A 19,431-nucleotide genomic window follows, 5' to 3' on the forward strand; every position below is an offset into this window, starting at 1 on the left:
CCTACTTGGGCCCAAATATCAGAACACCATTTCACCTACAAGTAACAACGATGTGTTTGGGCCACATATTTAAATGTCATATACAGCTGGTTGGTTCAGTGCATCATATTCATGTTTATGCTGTATCTATGACGCCTAAGATGTCAGTGTCCATGAGTGTTGAACTGATTATTTGGACATTTTGGGGAACACTGGTATCGGGGACAATTCTGTGTGCAGTTTGCATGTTCTCCTTGTGTACATGTGGACTTCTTTGTATAGTCCAGAAACATCGCTGGTAGGTTAATTGGAGGCTGTGAATTGATTCTCAGCCTGGATTGTATGGGATTATCTCTCTGTGTTTGTCCTCTAATGAACTGGTTATCTACCCGAGCCCTGTCATTAGCGACCCATGGAGGCGGGTATGGGCTCGAGCCGAGTTGAGTGAAGCGGTACGGAAGACAAATTGACAATAATTGGCAACGATAGGCAGAACCCTAAATATCTATGTGATTGTGTAGGTAAAAGAAATAAGCCGCGTCCTTGTTAGCCAAATGACTTTTTTTCTTGTGTAACAGAAAACATGAAATGTAAAAACAGACGTGCATATTAGCTCAAAAATGAAAGAAAGTCGAGAAGGCTGAAGGTATATGCAAATATCAAACAATGCAGTTTCATTTAAGAGGCCAAGGTTGGTATTGATTAAAGAAAAAAAAATAATAATTAAGATTTGTTCAACCAAATCACCTTTTCATACACTTAAGCAAGCAAACTGAAGGTATAACTTGAATGTTTGCCATTCAAACCGTGACAATATGAAGGCCAGTTGGCTGTGACAGTTACTCTTATGTTGTCAGTAATATATACAGTAGCATTTGTTAAGTGAGTGAATGTAAAGGAATGTTTTCTGTTCATTCATCATGACAATTTGCACCCTGCTTTCATCGACAGCCCTGACCTTGATCTGGTTGTTAGTAGAATCTAGTCCCAGGATGTTACCTATGCAAGACAGGCAGCAATCAGATCATTTCAACACTGAATAGAGGCGGATATGGGTCATTGATTTTTATCGAAGTCCGTCTTTTCTCTGATGGTGTCAACAGTCGGGAAAAGAAAGAAAATAAGTGCATGCCGCAGAACGATCGCCAGGGTAAATCATGTGTCGCGCGTTAGGGTTTAAAAAAACTGCAGAACGAAAATATCCCCAGTTGTTAACGGTTTAATTTTCAAAATTGTGTATCTAACCTCCAAGGGACTTATTAACCACGGCACAAATGATTCGTCAATTCTCAGCCTGAAGCCAGTTATCTATTTACATTTTCCAATAGGCAGAAGTAAATTCAAGTATCTTATTTTACATAATGAGTACCTGCTTGGTAATGGGGTGATTCACTCTGCTCCACAGCTTATCAGAACTCAAATGTTTGTCATACAATCCCACATAAATTTGCATGCTCTCATGTGTTTGAGAAGAATGGCTGGAAAAAATAAAATAAAATGATGATCAAATTCCTGCCATTCAATGGACCCTTTTGTGGCGAAGCCCACAAAATCTATTAGAGAGCGCAACCGGGGTGGGGATGGGTGCACTGGGTGCTGCCGGTGGTACTCGGGAGGCGGTGCGGCAAATTATGGAGCCAGACATCTGGTAATGCTTCGATATCATCTGACATGATGAGAGCTGTAATGGATGGGAGCTATGCATTGTTTGGCAATTAATTTCTCATTCCCAAGCTCTCTTCCCGGGACTTGAGAGGGCATCGATGGAGGTCACTCAGCGATGGGAGAAGCGAATGCGCCAGGCTCATATATATGCACACATGGACGCCGGGCCCCCGGAGAGACACTCGCAGTGTTTGAGTTAAATGACAGCAGAGACATGAGCTAAGCCTGCTGCCATATTGCACCGCACTGAGGACTGCGGGGGGAAATTTGCCACACAGATGTGCAGTAAATCCTCGTGATGACATAAAAAAAAACAATAGTACCGTTTTTGCTTAATGTGCATGAACACGTCTTTATGTGGGAAAGAAAAACGAAAATACAATGCCGTGTCTATTGTTAAAATCTCATATCAAATTTAATCCCGGCAAATCTGCCACGCACCTACAGCCACCATAGTATGAATACAGTGCGTACGGTCCTGTAGAAGACATGCCCGGAAGCCTTTTTTTTGTCCATATTTAGCAGCGTCTTTTCAACGCTGAAAGAACTGCTGGATTTGGCTTTTATTCTCCGAGCCAAAGCTTGAGTCTCTAAGGCAAACGACAAGGCCAGACATTGTCGGACATACCAGGGGAAGCAAGAGGAGGAAATAAGACTGTGAGCGCAGGAGCAAAGGGGATTTCAGAATCACTACGAGGAAAGGCGCACTCTTCCAAGGTCTCACCATTTGCCAAAACAACCTTGAGTAAGGCTTTTCAAAAGACTTTCAACCAACAGTCGAATGGGCCAAATGGATAGGGCAAAGCTGTGCAGGGGAACTCTGACACCGGTGATAAAGAGAGTTAAAGATGCTTTAGAGGCCTCCGATCAGATTTACTCGCCTGATTGGTCAAAATAAATCACTTTGAGCTGGTGTGCCACCAAGCCTGTTAAATTTAATGTGGCAATGTTTGGGACTCGGGAGAAATGGCTTGCGCGCGCACACACACGCACACACACACACACACACACACACACACACACGCACACGCACACGCACACGCACTCACGCACACACAAATCAGCAGTAAGAAAAAAATAAAATAAATTGTGCTCCCACGCACCGCATTATAACTCTCTGCTTAGTACCTTTTCCTGCATGTTACATATTCATTGACAGAAAGCTCTGGTCTGAACTTGATTGGCTAAAGTAACGGCTTCGGCGCAGACTCCAAGGATTCAAAAATCTTTCGGCTTGGCGGTACAAACAAACAAGTCGAGGGGCAGGAGCGAAGGCACCTATGTTCAATAATCTTCATTCATCACACGAGGTAAAAAGTGTTTGATTTTTACTCTAAGCATGTTTTTTCTCCATTTCTCTACACGTCAGGAGAGATGGATGGGGTGTTGGCCCTAATTGAGGGATTGCCTGCCACGTCTCTCACTACACAGGTGATCTGTGTATGATTTCTGGATCAAGGTAGAGCCGCTAAGGCCGGTGATGGATGGCGAGTCAGAAGGGGGGATACCAGACTAAACATGATGTATAATGGGGTATCACGCAAAGCCACATTCTGAGTGCTGCCACAGATCTACAAAAGCGTCATTCCAATCCTGTGTTAGAAAGAAATGAAAGTATACTCGGATGAACAAAACACATGAATGGGGGGGGGGGGGGGGGGGGGGGGGGGGGGGGGGTCACAATTACTACATTTTACATTACAATTTACTCTTACGTGAGGGAATATGGCACTGAAACCTTCAGAAAGGCTGTGAACGACAACAAAGAGCCCCCTATTTCTACCCCTGGAAAGAAAATCTAAAGCTGCATTCCAAACAGAGGCCTATTATGTTGCAGCATTAAAGAGTTTGCAAGAAGCCTTTGTGTGTGTGTGTGTGTGTGTGTATGCATGCCTGTGTGTGAGCGCATATGTGTTTGAAAAATCATCCCCAACTATAATCCCTAACCTTGCACTTGTGCTTGGAGAACATTGCCCTGTGTAAGAGGGGCACCAGGCATGTGATAAGTGTGTCGCCTGCAAATAAGCATGTAGCCTACATTCCTAAGCCTCAGCATCAAAAAGGGTTTCATGGAGCATGCAAAAGTCTGTTTTTGCGGAATTGTGGCATTTAGTGAGTGGAACACGGCACTGTAGTTTTTAATGCTGTGTAATCAAGGAAAAATGCCTAGAATGGCATACGACAACTGCGGGGTATCACCTGCATCTTCACAGAAGCATGTCGATAAAAGTAACGACAGTTACGGGGGGTGGAACCAAAAGACAACAGTTTGCGCGTTTGAGGGCAAACTGACTTCCACTGAGAGGAGCTCCAGTGACTCTGTCAGTCTGCATTTACTGCTTATGCAGTCTTAATCAATTCAGCATGTGTCGGGCCCTTTCCGAATAGAGCCAAGAAGGGGGCTGAGCGCTCAAAACATTGGCTGTTTCGGCATGAACGTCGGGGTGCGGCGTCTGCCGGCCCCCCGCAGCCCAGCGGAGCTGGCACTATGCCCCGGCCAGATGGCAACATGTGGCAAAATTACAGCAATACCAAACAATGAGTGTATCCATGACACTAACTGTGCTGGACTATTATGCACCAATCACGACTCAACAAAATAACCTTTGCTGCAGCATCACATGCGCGCGAGACAAACACCGAAGTATTAACGGAGTCCTCGGCACGTTAGGACTGGAGTATACTCGGGAGAATGACAGGATCCATTGATAATATGAGTGCCCCATTAACAGCAAACATACTCAGAAGCGGATGAAGAATGAGAGATTGCATTTTTTTTTTTTTTAAAAAGGCATATAATTCAACACGCATGCATGGGTGAACAAGAAGCTTTAATCTTATCTTGTGACAGCACATTAATTCTACAAGCAGCAGCCGTGGGTGGAAGGAACAAAGCAGAATTTCTCAGGTGGATGTCTTTGTCTTTACTCTCCTGTAGACTGACTGCAGCTCGCACCTCATGCTCACTGTGGCACGCAGCAAAAAGGTCAGCCTGGGTAAGTTGTGGCTTGGAATAACTTATATGGTTGAGGGGTTTTGTTTTTTTTGTTCTTTTTCTTATCTTTCAAAAAAAAAAAAACAATTTAAAATATTTTCCCCTTACTGTATTTCATTTAAAACTAAACATACACTAACAAACGATAGAACGTCTACATAATTGTGATAGTAATCAGTGAAGTTAGAAGGTGGAATGAAATGAAATAACTATAATTCGGAATGTATAGTAAACACAAACTGATATCAAACAGAAACTATTAAGCATTTTTGTGGGGAGAAAAACAATCTTGTTCATATCAGAAATTTAAAAAGCTGGGAATCGGACAGGATTTTGATGCATCAAAGATCGGGGTGTGGTAGTACAAAAATGTTAAAATAATTTACGAGGTTTTGTAGAACAAGATCGTGTCTATTTCTACGAGACAATATTCACACTTCATGAGAAAAAACAAATCAAAACCAAATATTAGGTGTGGAAATTTGATCTAGATATGGAATCTGATGAAAGTATCATTATTAATACATTTCGGATCAGAAGAAAATACTGGAGCGAGGACTCAATCAGTTAAATAACATAAATCTGCCATCCAATATATGTGAAATTACATTATTATGATCATAGTATTCTTTCCCCAGCGGACTTGTATGTATGTGGTCTATCTTTGATTTCCATGATGATGCAATGACACTCAACAGAATAAGTGGTTATGGTGATGGATGACATTGTTGACCATCGGTGACACACATTCAGTAAGAAATTCTTCACGTGATGCTTTTGTTCGAATGAGGTGATCGTCTGGTCACAAGCAATCTTACTGCTCCCAGTTTTGACACTAATTCCATGCAGCTCTTCAACTTTGGTGACCTGCGAGCCCCTCCAGCAATCAGATGGAGTATGACGTTTTTGAAGGGGAAGATTGATCCGCATAGCGACATGATAAATGAGAAAACACTCCCAAACGGTTGATTTAGAGAACTGGAGCACTGATGCAAAGCCAATAAAATCTCACAGTTGTACAATATACAGTAGTATCAACATCTTCTACAGGAATCTCTGTTGCCTTTGGGATTTTTTTTACATTGAGCGACATGACAAAATGGCATTTCAAACCCAGGCTTTATATATATTGCTGAACCACTTGAGATCCAAATATTGTATATGCTGTGTGTAGTGCCCGGTTGCTATCTTTATGCAGATTTCTTTTCTTTATATATGTAAAGGGTAACCAAAGAGCAGTTCATTTCAGTTGTCCTTGCACATTCTGCACTGGATGTACTCATGAAAAGTGGTAAGAGAGCTTTTATATCTGCCTGCTAATAGCCGCCTGTGAGCACATTTTTTTTATTTATTTTTTTTATCACCAACAGAGCGAATTTAATTATCAATGTGGAGTTGTCATGGAAGCACTCCTGGGTGCAGATCATATGTCCTTGAAAACAGTCTGTTTGGATAAAAATATTGTTCCGTCTATTGAAGGAACTCAAGGAAAAGCTGTGATTAGCACAGGATTACAGTTGAGGGCTATTTTCTCTGAATGAATATCGGTATAAATCCACAAGATTACTTTTTTGAGGGTGCAAGAGAAGAAGGAAGATGTACTCTTTTTTTTCTTTTTCTTTTTTTTTAACATGGCGCATCAGACGACGAAGAAGACTGGAATGCATAATGAACGTCACCCGTTCGACACTCTGATATGATTGTCGTGTGCCCTGCAATATGTGCTTGCGCTCTGGCTGGAGAGATTGGGCACAAGGCGCATCAGAGCCCAGCTGCGAGCCCGGCTGTGTCTCTGCTGCTCTGTTACCCATACGCCATGCTCCGCTGGTATGGCAGGTCAGCCATACTTGTGGAGGTGGCACAAGCAGAAACGGGCTCTCGGTCACGCGACCAGAGAACGACACCTTTCTGCGATCGTGACGCCAGATCAGATTTCAGAAGTTTCCAGAAAAATGTATTCACCTTGTTCACTATTTTATGATTTGTTTTTTTAATGAGATACTTTTTTCTACATATGATGACAAAGAAAACATATATATATTGCCATTTTTACAACAAGACTCCTACTTTGTTCTTCTCTGTGCAGTTTATTTTCCACACAACTCCAGCTTTTTCATTGTTGCTCTGACTTTCTGTGACAGACACTTCCTCTTTGCACCGACCCACATTTTGCTCTCTGGTCTGGGCGCATCCTCGGCGGAACGGCGAACAAACGGGAGAAAAAAAAACAACGTAATGCGACGGCAAATGCAGACTAATTTGTGTGCAGTCAAGTGACGCGCGGATGCCTATTCAAGCAATTTGGCTGCAACTATCCTGCCATCTCAAAATCAGGCTACTCAGGAGACAATTGGATGGAAAATGTGGACCGTTAACAACGGCGGCTTTAATCAGAGCAAAGTCGGTGTCTTTGTGTTTATGTTTTTGGTCTGCGAGTTGATCAAACTAAATGCTTTATTGCTCCAGAATCCATTCAATCACTCTTTCAATCCCCATCAATCTGTTTATCTGACATTTATATTTGCTCACTGACTCCATCTATCCACTTAATGCAACATTTTACTATCTATACTCGTGCGGCGGAGTCTTTCAGGAGTAGCCTATTCTGCAGCAGCAGTCAAACACTTCTCAACAGGAAGTCGACTGTTGAGACTCTGTTGTCCCTATGCCGATGAAAGTACGTGTGATCATTGCGTAAACACTGTTTACCGGTTGAAGAATAAATCATTCAATACAGGAAGCACATAACGGCACTTTTACTCCCCTTAACTACAACAGATTGCATTATGGGAAAGCTGTGCAAATTTAAAAAAAAAAAAAAACAATATAAGCATGGTTACCAAATGAATGAATACATTAGGAGGGGGTGTTGAAGCGGGACGCAAAGTAGAAAGAAAGAAAGAAAAAAAAAGATTTGGGGAGAAATGTAACAGCCAGCGAAGGAAAGTAAATTAAACTGGCAAGCGGCAGGTAGAAAAGCTCCGGAGGAGAAAGCAGAAGTGGGGATTTCACAGTCAAATAACTTGTGACATTTTTGACTCGAGCTGTTGATGAGATAGCGCAATGTATTACCTCGGTGTGTCAAAACTGGGTTTTTTTTCTCCCCCGCACCTCGTCATTTGGGGGTGTTCCCAACAAGGACCAATTTATAAAAAGAACAACGGAGGAGAGAAATTAGACTTTTCAAATTAGTTTAAGGAAGTTAAAAGTTGGCAGTCATTTCTCAAACGTCTTAGCCAGAGTGAGTAAAAGACTTCATCTTGTGGCCAAACGCAAAGAGCCATACGTTAACACAGCTTCCTCACTGGGTGATCCAAGCACTGAATATAAATACAATATCAATGTGGCCACATGAGGAAGAAGGACCAACTGTGATCTTGATCAACAACAGCACGCTATTATGGCAATCTGAATCAACTGTGTGCACAAACTAGAGCACCTAGAACTCCGGTAGATGCACATTCTTACACAGAATGGCAAAAAAAAGAAATAAAAAAATGTTAACAGACAAAAATGTCAGTGGTTTTTTGTAATTACTGCATTGAATGTTACCGAATACCTGCCACAAGATCCTTTTTGTGGGTCTACTAAGAAGGCAAGTAAGACGTATTGGGATTGTCATTTTTTTTTTTTTTTTTGCTGATCCCCAACATGACGACAGAAAGGATGAGGATCTGTCAGCAAATGATATTGTGAATTTTTTTCAGTAGACAAGGAAGCTGTCACATTTGAAAAAAAAGCACACACACACACAAAAAGTTTCTCTGCTTGGGGTGAGTTACAGCTGGAGTTCATGGCTATTTTGTAGCCACTTGACCCAGAAAGAATTTTCATATTTCACTTTCTTAAGAGTTAGAGTTTCACAGTCGTCCCACTGCGGACAATATTGGGAAGTCATGACCTCCAAGAAAATGCAAGACAAAAATAAATGAAAGTTCTCGCGATGCAGAAATTTCTAAAAGCTATAAGAAGATGGAGCGCTCGCTCAATTACCTGACCCTACAATCTTAGGGATTACACAACCTGATTATTTGATTATCATTTAAACTACTGAAAAGGGGCCTAAAATGAGGAAATGATCCCGTTTAAAACACCAAAGAGGTTACACACTGAAACATTCTATTTTATCATGATTCTTGAGCTTGATAATCTATATTAGAAGCAGTAATGAGACAACTTCCTTGTCTTTGCTGTAATTTAAAATACAAAAGCAGCACATGGAACATTTCATGCAGCCAATTGTCGCAAGCCCACACACTTTCAGTTTGTTATATCATATGGAGGTATATTCATAAGCCTATTTCATCGAGATATGAGAAAACAAGAGCTTAAAGTGTAAACATTTTACAATGCCAAATCCACTCTTTACATCCCACACCACAAAAGTGTTGAACAAAACGTGAGAATTACACTATGTTATTCTCAGAGCATTACAAGTGGCTGTTTGTAGATCGAATGGGTGATAACATAGATGCAATTATGACGAAACGGCAACAATTGGGAGTAGAAAAATGGATAAATAAGCTGTCAGTCTATGAACGCTCACTATATTATGAAACATAATGGCTTTTTGAAGGTCAGATTTTTAAAGCGGAACAAAAAAAAGCTACTAAATATGGATATTTGGATGTATCAGCACATCAAGAACGTTGATATGAGGAAGCATCTGGAGAGCAAAAAAAAATAAATCCTTTCAAAACTTCAGGACGGTCTTCCTGTCAGTGTGGAACCAGACTATCTGGTCCAGTGGCCTTCCTCCGTCACTTGGCCTTGAACATCATTAGATGGGACCATTTCCAACCCCACATGACACCGGGTTGGATAAAGCGGCACATAAATAAGATGGATGGAGAATCTGCCATGGAGTTTCTGAAGTCCTACATCCTTGAAAAGCAATACCTAAAACGTGAGCTCTATTTTGGGCAAGAACCAAATGTATGCGAATATAGATTCCTTTGTTATTCTCCTGGTTTACATTAACAGCTTTCACAGCTTCTCGCACCTCAAAGTCGCTCAACTTGTCAATATCATTTGCATGTAATTTTACATATTTTGTAGCACATCACTCCTCCTCTGAAACACTGAATTATACACGAAACAATAGTGATAATTATAATACCGGAATATTAAGTGACTCCGAGTGCTTGATAAAAACCATAAATAGTGTCTTACCGAGTCTGTTATCCAGGGCTCCAAAATCCAGAGAGTACTTGACAACGTGGTAATTGTTCCAAACGTACAGCAGGTTGTCCCTGGGATTATAATCCACGGCAGCGATGTACTGATAGGAGTTGGGGAATGGGATGTCCAGAAATCCATCTTTACTGAGTTCTGTGTTGTAGATGTAGTCAATTTTGTTTCCCGTTGCCTCATTGTCGTCATCCTCGTACACCGACTTGACTACATAGAGGATTCCACAAATCATGAAGGCATTCGACGCCGAGCGCTTGTCATACGCCGTGTCCCAGGTCCCTTCAACTCGCAACGTGTAGGGATTGAGCTGGCTGATGACGATCCGCCCGTTGTTTTGCTCGGTGGCGTAGATCACCCAGAGGCCGTTTTCATCGACAGCCAAGTCAATGTCTGACTTCCCCCCCCAGCGGTATGGAGAGGTGTCGTGGTAGTTGGCGTTGGCGATGATAGCCTCGCCGCTCTTTATGCGAGTTCTCAGGTCAAACTTGACTATGTTGCGCGTTCGCTCCTTGTTGAAGAAGAGTGCCCCGTCGTAGACCACGAAGCCGGTCCCATCAACACGATGCGGCAGTTTGTAGGTCGTCGTCGGCCTCCCAGCGACAAAGTCTTCTTTGGAGGAGTACTCGGTCAGGGTGTCTGTCCGGTAAGGTGTCCAAGGCATGTAGTAGATCTTATCTGAGGCCTGTAGAGGATCTTTGCACCAGGCCCCCGACTGGTGGTCCGATTCGAAGAGGTGCTCGCTCTGGTACACCCTGCGTAGAAGCCCTGGGCACAGGAATACTGAGGAGCCAAAAATGGGGAAAGACAAAAGCAGAGTTACATTGGCAGGTAAAAAAAAAAAAACTGGTTAATTATAAACTGATCAAACTGTCGGGTCAAAATCAAAATCCATGAACAATGAAACTCTCTTCATTAGTGTTGGAATGATCAGATTCAGATTAAAAAAATAAAAAAATAAAAAATGAGAGAGAGAAAAATAATTAGAAGTGCAGTCCTTTTGATCACACAGAATTTTGGATAACATCGCTTATACAAAGCATGGACATTAAATTTAATAAGGGCACTACCAGTACAGAGATGCCTTTCCTTATTATTTCAAGCTGCATCTCAAATTTATTAAGTGCACTTTTGGATCCAAATACTTACCACAGTTGATCTAATTTGGATATGATACTTCTTATGTTGTTTGTCTCTGGCTCTGAGGGCAATTAACCACAAAGTCGCTGAACAAACCAACTTGACATTTGCAGTGAGCGGGAGAATACATTTTGTGAGGGTTGTGCCTCCCCATTTCCACTGATAGTAAAAACAGGTCAGGAGATGTTATTAAAACTTACCACATGCTGTACTAATTTGTCCACCTAAACACACACATTTGACATTTCAATTCTCACTGTGGCTTTAATTCACATACAAATGAAAAGGAAAGGAGAAAAAAAAGGGCTTCACTTTTTTCCTTCATTAAAACACCCAGTGGCTGTTTTCAATAAGTAGCAATAAACACCCAGAACCCAAAACTGTGATAAATGGCTATACTAGTGAATATTGACCACAGCAGCCTTTCATTAGAACAAAAAAAAAAAAAAAAAAAAAAAACTAAAATGAAAAAAACTAAACAAAAAAACAATCATATTAATACAGAAATTACATCATCTGTATAATGACCGCCTTTCCATTATTTCATCTGCATGACATTTTAAGCCTGCAGCATGATTTACAGCCCCACACACAGTAAACTAATTATATGTGAACTGGTTTGCACTCAAATCTGATAAAGCTGGGCCAAGGTAATGCAGCTGGGGCAGGTCAATAGTGGGGAACCATTTGCAAAAGCTAATTTGAGTTGATTATGGATTATCGTGGACTGAAGCGGTTATCATTTTATTTTTATTCTGACTAAAGAGATGACATCTCAGTTCAGGAAAAAAACAACAGCAATGGCAACATCACGCTAGGTTGAATATTGCAATTCACATTTTGAAATGCATCAACATACTTATCATGAATGTATCAAGTTGAGACCAGCTGTGCTTTTTCTGTTACCAATGTGGAAAATGAGTGCATTAAGATTTAGTCCATTACAATAATTTTTTTAAATATGGGCATCACCTCCAGGTGGCGCAGCGAGTGCAAAACATTTAAGCTGGTGTCAAATTACCATTCATAAGGCATTCAGGCTTTGCTTTTATGATTCATAAGAAAACTAATTTATGAGAGACAATATGAAAAAAACAAAAACGTGAACAAAAAAGGTTTAATTTAAACTAAATGTAATGTTAAAACACAAAACACCATTTATTTTTCCCAACACAGTGGGGGGTGGGGGGGTAAAAAGGAAAGATTTCCGACAATGCAAGGTTTCTCTTTTCCCTATGTTGGAACACAGAAAAACCAAAGGAGAAAGTGTGCAAAGAAGCTCTCTTCACTGTAATAGGCCAGGAGGCTGACAAAAGGGCTGACAGGTTCGAGCTGGAGATCCACTGAGAGGTAAAGGGTGTGTGCCCCAAGAAAGAAGAGAAAACAGAGAGAGACAACAAAAACAGAGGCTTCTTTCCCTCGTAATCTCCGGAGATTAAGCATGTTGTCTACCTGTGGGGCGAAAATGCGTCGAGATGCGTTCCGTTGACGTCAAGTCTCGGCACGCATCTCAGTCGGTTGCTTTGCTAAACGCTAAGAGGGCCGTGTCTATTGTCGGATCGCACCCTTATGTGCAAAGGTTACAAGGTCAGACCAGGCAAGCTTTGTACGGACAACACACCGGGCACTATGGAGGTTTTAAGCGCAGGGATGAAGGGGTGAATGGAAGATATTAGGGGAAAGGGAAACAAAAGGCAATCATGGCTTTCATGGGGGATTTTGCAAACCGTTATCGCAGTAGCAGCGCCGCCACCTCCATAAAAGGCTTTACCTCCTTCCTTCACTTTTCATTGCTCATTCTCTTTGCCACAGATTTCAGCAGCGATAGGTCATTAATTAATGGCGACTATGAAACCCCGAAAATTTATAGTGCGGCCATTAAAGCAGAACTCTTGACTCTTGCTCAATGATTACATTTCCATCTTCAATCCAACTTTGTATTTAACATCTGACAAAGGACATATTTCCAGCTCATGTAAAAACGGTAACGCAGCACAGCTATTAAAACGCAACTCTTGACTCTTATTTTATTTTTTAATGATTGCTATTCTATCTTTGACATCAGTCCAACTTTACAGTGACCACCTGACAGAGAACTTTTCTTTTTTTTTTTTTCCCCCCCCCCAGCAAAAGGGAAAAGGAAACACTACTAACACAAAGCTCCTGGGACTCAAGTCGAGCTTTAGCGTACAGTATGTTTTGCAGAATCATACAGTGCTGATAAGGTAAGAATGCAACCGCTATGATCTATCTCCAGTATTGACTCGCGAGTCCCTGAAGGTTATGGCCATCATCGTGTTAGAGCCATAATGAAAAATGCTGACAGCTTATTGGACAAGCTATTGATCAACCTGTATAACCCTCTACTTTAATATTATGCAGCTGATAAAGCAGAGCTGGAATAATTTTCCGTTATTACATGGAATAAAAACATCCTGAGGTTATCGGATTTTCGCTGGGAAGCTGGCTTGTAATGGCTTTACCCAAAAGCGTGACTGTGGCTGTAGCAATGTCAAACTCGCATCGGCTGCCGTTGCCGCTGATGAGCAAGAAATCAATGCCCAATGAACTATTAAAGGTTCTGCCTGGTTGTTGCTGCATCTGCACGACTAAATAAAAGAAACGAAAATATATACATATATATCCCCATGAAATGCATGTTTAACCACATCAATGGACACCACATTTACAAAATACCTGCGGTACCCATCCACCACCAACACAGCAAGCATATGGGTGAAAATGCAGGTGAATAAAGGAGAAGTTGTTGGCATTTAGTTACCTTTTTGTTCCACTTCTAGTTTTTAGGCATGAAGAGGAGAGAAAGAAAGAAACAAAAAAAAAATAAAGAACAGATTAATGATGTGATAACTGTCTTTATTTTACAGTCACACAAAAGGACAAGAGGAGCGCGGTGTTAGTAAAACAGGCACATAAAACGTTTAATCTGAAGCTTTCAGAAAGAAGGGGGATAAAGAGAGTGAGCGCCGCGTCACACGTGAGCCTGCTGGAAAAAGACAAATTAATCAGGTCTTGAACATGTTGTACTCGGATGGCTGTGGGATGGAAATGTATTAGAGCAAGTTCTTGTGCATCCAAGTTCAAAACATTTACATTTCATGTGGGCTTTTTTTACCGGAAGGCACACTATAGTCTTCATAACATGTACTCTGGAAAATATTGCTAAAATTAACCCTGTGAAACAAAACAATATAGTAGGCACTCTTAAACTCTCCTATCCTGTGGAGTGTCTTCTTCAATGGTTGGATAGTTTATGTGTGTTGCATTAAGAGTCAGGGGACAAACCCCATAAGGTGGGTTTATGAAATGAGGCTTCATGGATTTTGGTTGCTGGTGATTCTTACAGTTTGTGTTGAGGTTGTGTTTGGAACAAGGGGTGTAATAAATAGTGTGTAGATTATTGTAGCCAGCATTTTTATGTGATCCTTGCATTGTTTTTGTAATGCTTGTTAATGAAGGCAAGTTGACTCAGTAGATACCAATCAATATATGAATAGGCCAGAGCAAATATTTCAATAAGATAATCATCACTATTGTTAATACTGGATTGAAATCTCATCATAGACACACCTTATCAGACGGATGATTACAAAAACTGATGTATTTCTCAATGAAACTTCAGCTTTAAGTCATTTTAATCACCACCTGAAGGATTCCGATTCCAAGCCAAGACCTCATGTTCACTTGTAAAATGAATAAAAAAATAAATAAAACAACAGCTAAATAGTGGCAGGAATTCCTCCACTGCACACATCAGTGAAGATCAGCTGCAAGGAAACAGTTTGTTTAGACACATTCGGTCTGTGCTGCACTCAGCCTTCAATCAATCTGCACCAGAGTTTGTTTGGAAACAGATCAAGACCTGCTCCTCAAGGGCTCCGAGTCCACTCGCTCGGTGTGTACCAGGATTCGAATGGCTACACTCATTCCGCCACAAATGAATCACACTAGTGGAGCATCGGGGTGAGTCTTTGTTCTCCTCAAAGAAAATCTCTGGCTTTCTGGCAACGACATGCTATGCAATGCCTAATAGCTTATTCTTGAAAACAAAACAACCCCCCCCCCCCCAAAAAAAAAAACAGGAGCTAAAGGATAAAAGCACTTGATGGAACTTAGAAGGAAAATAACATTCAGTCGTTAAGTTACTGAAAGTGCTTGGTGAGTCAGTTGTTTAGTTATTCAGCCCCTCAACACATTTTCTGTTCCGATTGAATGCAAGAAGTGAGGTAGATCAACTCGCTGAAACACTTAGCGTTACCGAGTACTCCTGCTATTGTACTACTCTGAGTAGTGAATTTCTCTGCTGCATACACATGATTACTTTGAGGCTGGTTTTCACTAATATTATTTCTTACTGTGTCTTTAATATACTGTTGCAGATGCAGCATAAATATACTGCTGGATACTGCTTAAGAAATAACGTAGGGCCTTGTACAAAATTATTACAGGAGCATCCATTATAGAGCAATGTTGATCATTATAAATATAAGTAGGTTTGCTTAAAATATGAATCACTGTTTTAGAAATTATACCTTTTTTTTATTAACTGACTGACATATGTGAAGTGCAAATGCCGGCAAAATGTGAAATCAGCATTTTGCTCCCACATTGAGGGTGTGCGGAGAACTACTGAGGTTATTACATTCTCTCTCCTTCCCCCTCTCGTATTATTTCTCTATAAACAAGGCTGTTATATCACTCATGGTATTTTGTCGTTCTCTTCCTCATGCTGTTGGGGTTGGCATCCACCCGGCGAGCCTTCTCCTGTCTCTTCCCCTCCAGTAATCCTGGTTCTAATAAGAGAGGATTAACCTCTGTTACTAAGGCTTACAAGAGTCCTCTCCTCCAAATGGATGGCGCAACAGAGTGAGCTGTGGAGGTCAGTGGGTAGGGGCAGGTGGGGTAAATTTTGAAAGATGGGAAAGTTATTAGAGGAGAACAATATTAATGCAAGGCGGCGAAGCCGGTGAAAAAGAGAGAGGCGTACGGGCCGAGGGAAAGAGCAAAAAGAGAGAGAAATAGCAGGGAGGGGAAAAGGCTTTAAACGAGTGTTGGTCAGATCATAAACTTGCACGCCGGCGCAGCACGCCACCTCATTACCAGCAAACACTCGAGCTGTCACTGCGACACAATACGTCCAAGCATGAGCAACAGTTGCCCTGGGCTACGTGGGAATCGGCAGAGCGGGCAAACAGAAATTTGCCAATAACTGTGAGCTACACGTGGACTCGGCGGATCAAATTAAAGTAAACAGCCGAATGTCTCAGATCGAAGCCTCCTCACCTCCCATGAGCAACGTGCACACAACAGGGACCACAGGGGAGGCCAGGCATTTCTGATTGAGCGATTGCTAACAGTGGCGAGGGGGAGAGCAGGGTAATGATCTATAGCAAAAGGCATTAGTGGCGGGGATGTGAGAAGTGGTATGCGACGCAATCACCGGGGGAGATGGTGTGAGAAGCGAGGAGAGGATGTGGATGAAATCCCCGACGAGGAAATATGCCACTCCCGAGGGCTACGGGGCCACCGTGTGGCCCTTTTGCTTGACCGGAAGACGCTGCCGCATGCAACAAGGTTACCCGTCAGAACACTCAAAACCAATTTGTTCACGCCACGTCTACTCGACGTCACACTCCGCAGGCTGAGAGATACCTGTGATATGTGCCGTGGATATCCACATTTATTCTGTCACAGATACAAGGGGAGCGGCGGAGAAAAGCCGCGGCAGAGAATTGATTCATGTGAAAAGCTTCTTTACTCCACCCCACCAACCCCATTGTGACCTTAATACGATTTTGGTCATGGCTGTCACTGAGTCACTAAAAAGCACTTAGTTCTCTCTTATCTCTTCCTTTTCTCTTCTTCCTTCTACTCATCTGTTCCTCTGTCCTCACTCTCTCCGAAGTCTCAGAGATCTGCACACAAATACACATCGGAAAATAAAAAAAACCTCTCAGAGAAGTCTTTGCCCCTCTTGAAAGGGTTACATCCTCTTCCGCGGCACAAAATAAGACACTTGAACACCCCCATTCAAGCTTGTCATAATAAGATGATCTGCACACGAGCTGCAACACACTTGGTCTACTCATGGAAAGGTCAAAATCAATTAAATATCATATATTAGTATACATGAATACACGAAAAATGAACCTACTCTATTCAATTGTGTGACCATAGCACTATATCTAATCACGTGACAATAATATTGAAGGACTACAGAATGAATAGCAGGTGCTTAAACAACAGTTTGCGCGTTCCACTCAGGTGTTTTTGACCCTTGTAGCTCCTGACCCTTCAAGGAACTCAAGGGGACAATGGTTTTTTTTCCAGCTGCCACTTCAAGATTTCCTTGGCAATTGCTCGTTGGATGACCTTGCGTTCGTGTTGCCACTGCCACGGCCATGCCATACAGAGAAGTCCTCCGGTCTGCAGAGGGCTGGCACTTTTTCAACGTGGGAAGCAGTGACCAGTTGTAATGACTCGCTTGGGCGCCAAAGCAAAGCGGAACAAAGAAAACTATCACCGGTGGCAATGAGAAACAAGGAGAAAATTAGAAAATGTCTCCGGGACCTGCCAAACTTCTGACTGTGCGCGCAAATGACAAATGCTCTTTTCTTTCACCAACACCTTGTTTCACACACTTGGAAGTGGCCCGACGTAAGCGGTCTTATCTTTTGGCTACTGTGAGGCTTTAAGCAGCCTTGTTTTAGCAGCCCTGTGCAACTAGAACTCATTTTGTTTTCTAAAAAGCATGGCCCAAGAAATTAAACACCCTGAAATGAACAGCACACTTTAATTAAAAATAATAACAAAGTGGCCCTGTGATGGAAGTCGTGGCCTGTTTAAGGTGTACATTTTAAACTTGGGTCAATGTTTGGCTGTCATGGACACGGCCTAATAGGTCGCAATATTTTCTGGTAATGCGCGAAACACTCTGAATTCCATTAGAGTTTGTCTGCTGCATACTGCAAGACACATAAACCCTGTTAAAGCAGCACGGGTGAATTCTGCAACTAGTCTAATTGGTCAAGCTGTCACGGCTGATTTAATAAGGTGTACAGGCGACCCACATGTATGGCTTTGAAATAATCTATTTTTACGGTGACAAAAGAAGGCAGCAGCTGTTCATTACGATCAAAACCTTAAACGCAAAAGTGGCTTCTGTTTGAGTGCACATATTTCAGCTCTTGACAGTTCGGAGTCCATGAGCAGATGAGGGATGATCCACAATGAAACACCTCGCTGCTGTTAAGATAGCATACCCATATATGCAGTAAGGTTCAATTCTGCTTCCACTGCATTATATAGTTTGCTCTGTATTTGCTCGGATAATGCATAATTTTTCAAAATATAATTTTCACCTGGCAGTCCGCTCTGCATACTTATTGTGGTCCACTCCCTGTTTAAGACACATGCCGAGCAGCGAACAATGGGGACCTTTAGCTAATGCGAGTGTCGACCCTGTCATGTGAGCGGCAGCTGTATGGATTTTCATTTGAATAATTAATGCTTCCCAATTTCACACTAATGGTTGAGAGGTATCAGAATGGTATCATTAGCCACTAATAGAGATTCATGCCAGAAATGGCAGCAATATTTTTTGCAATACCACCCCCCACCCTCGTCTTTTCCACCAAGGAGTTGCAGAGTACAAACCCCTTAACTTCATCCCATCAGCTTTTTTTAATTAATGACACAAATTACAGGGCTTTGAATAGCATGTGCCTAAGGATGGGGGAGGACACGCAGGCTACCATCTCTCTTTCTGTGAATTTTCTCTTCATATCTCCCATTTCTTTCTTTCCTATCATTTCCCTCGGCCGGCGCTCATGAGTCTCCCATTGCCATCCCATTTTTTTTTTAACTTCCAACCACTTGTCTGCACTCTTTGTGTTCCCCTCTGGTACTTATTCAATCGCCTCCCCAGTGTCTCCTTTCCCTCAGCAGCGCCGCCCCCCCCCCTCCTACTGTGAAGCTGCTATGCTATCTCATAACCTTGACAATGCAGGATGCTGTGTGCGTGTACATGCTTCGTCTCCTGTCTGCAAGCAAGCTTGCGTGTGTGTTGGCGTGTGCATGTGTATGCATGTGTGTGTGTGTGTGTTTGTCTCTCTTTGAGGGACAGGTGCAAGGACTTGGCGCTCATCCAGCCTGCCGAACCCACGTGGGACCGACAAGCAGAGGGAGGAGAGACACGCGCAGCCTCGGCAAAACAAAATTAAATACATCGTTGTAGAACACAGCAGCAACTGGAGCAGAAATAACCTAATTGCACCTCCAAAAATATGTCTTGATTTTCAAGGACCTTGAAATTATGGAGGAGAAAGAAAAAAAGGTTGCCTGGTAGAGGAGCAAGTGTTTAGTCCGGCCTAAGGTCGGACTTGGAGGAGCACCAATGAACAAAGAAGAAAGTAAGGAAATGGAAAAAAAAAAAAAAAAAA

General features: G+C 42.1%; 1 protein-coding gene across 2 annotated transcripts in view; it reads right to left on the minus strand.

The window, feature by feature from the left end:
• The window catches only part of LOC308124001 (adhesion G protein-coupled receptor L3), a 236,365-nt gene that overhangs the window by 78,941 nt on the left and 137,993 nt on the right, over nt 1-19,431 (minus strand). For both annotated transcript variants that reach the window (XM_080486757.1, XM_080486756.1), the window contains exon 6: nt 9,812-10,612. In XM_080486757.1, coding sequence (XP_080342883.1) covers nt 9,812-10,612 — 801 coding nt within the window. The remainder of the gene's footprint in view (nt 1-9,811; nt 10,613-19,431) is intronic.

This window comes from Lipophrys pholis (assembly GCF_963383615.2).
Source record: "Lipophrys pholis genome assembly, chromosome: 18".
In the NCBI taxonomy this organism is placed as follows: Eukaryota; Metazoa; Chordata; class Actinopteri; order Blenniiformes; family Blenniidae; genus Lipophrys; species Lipophrys pholis.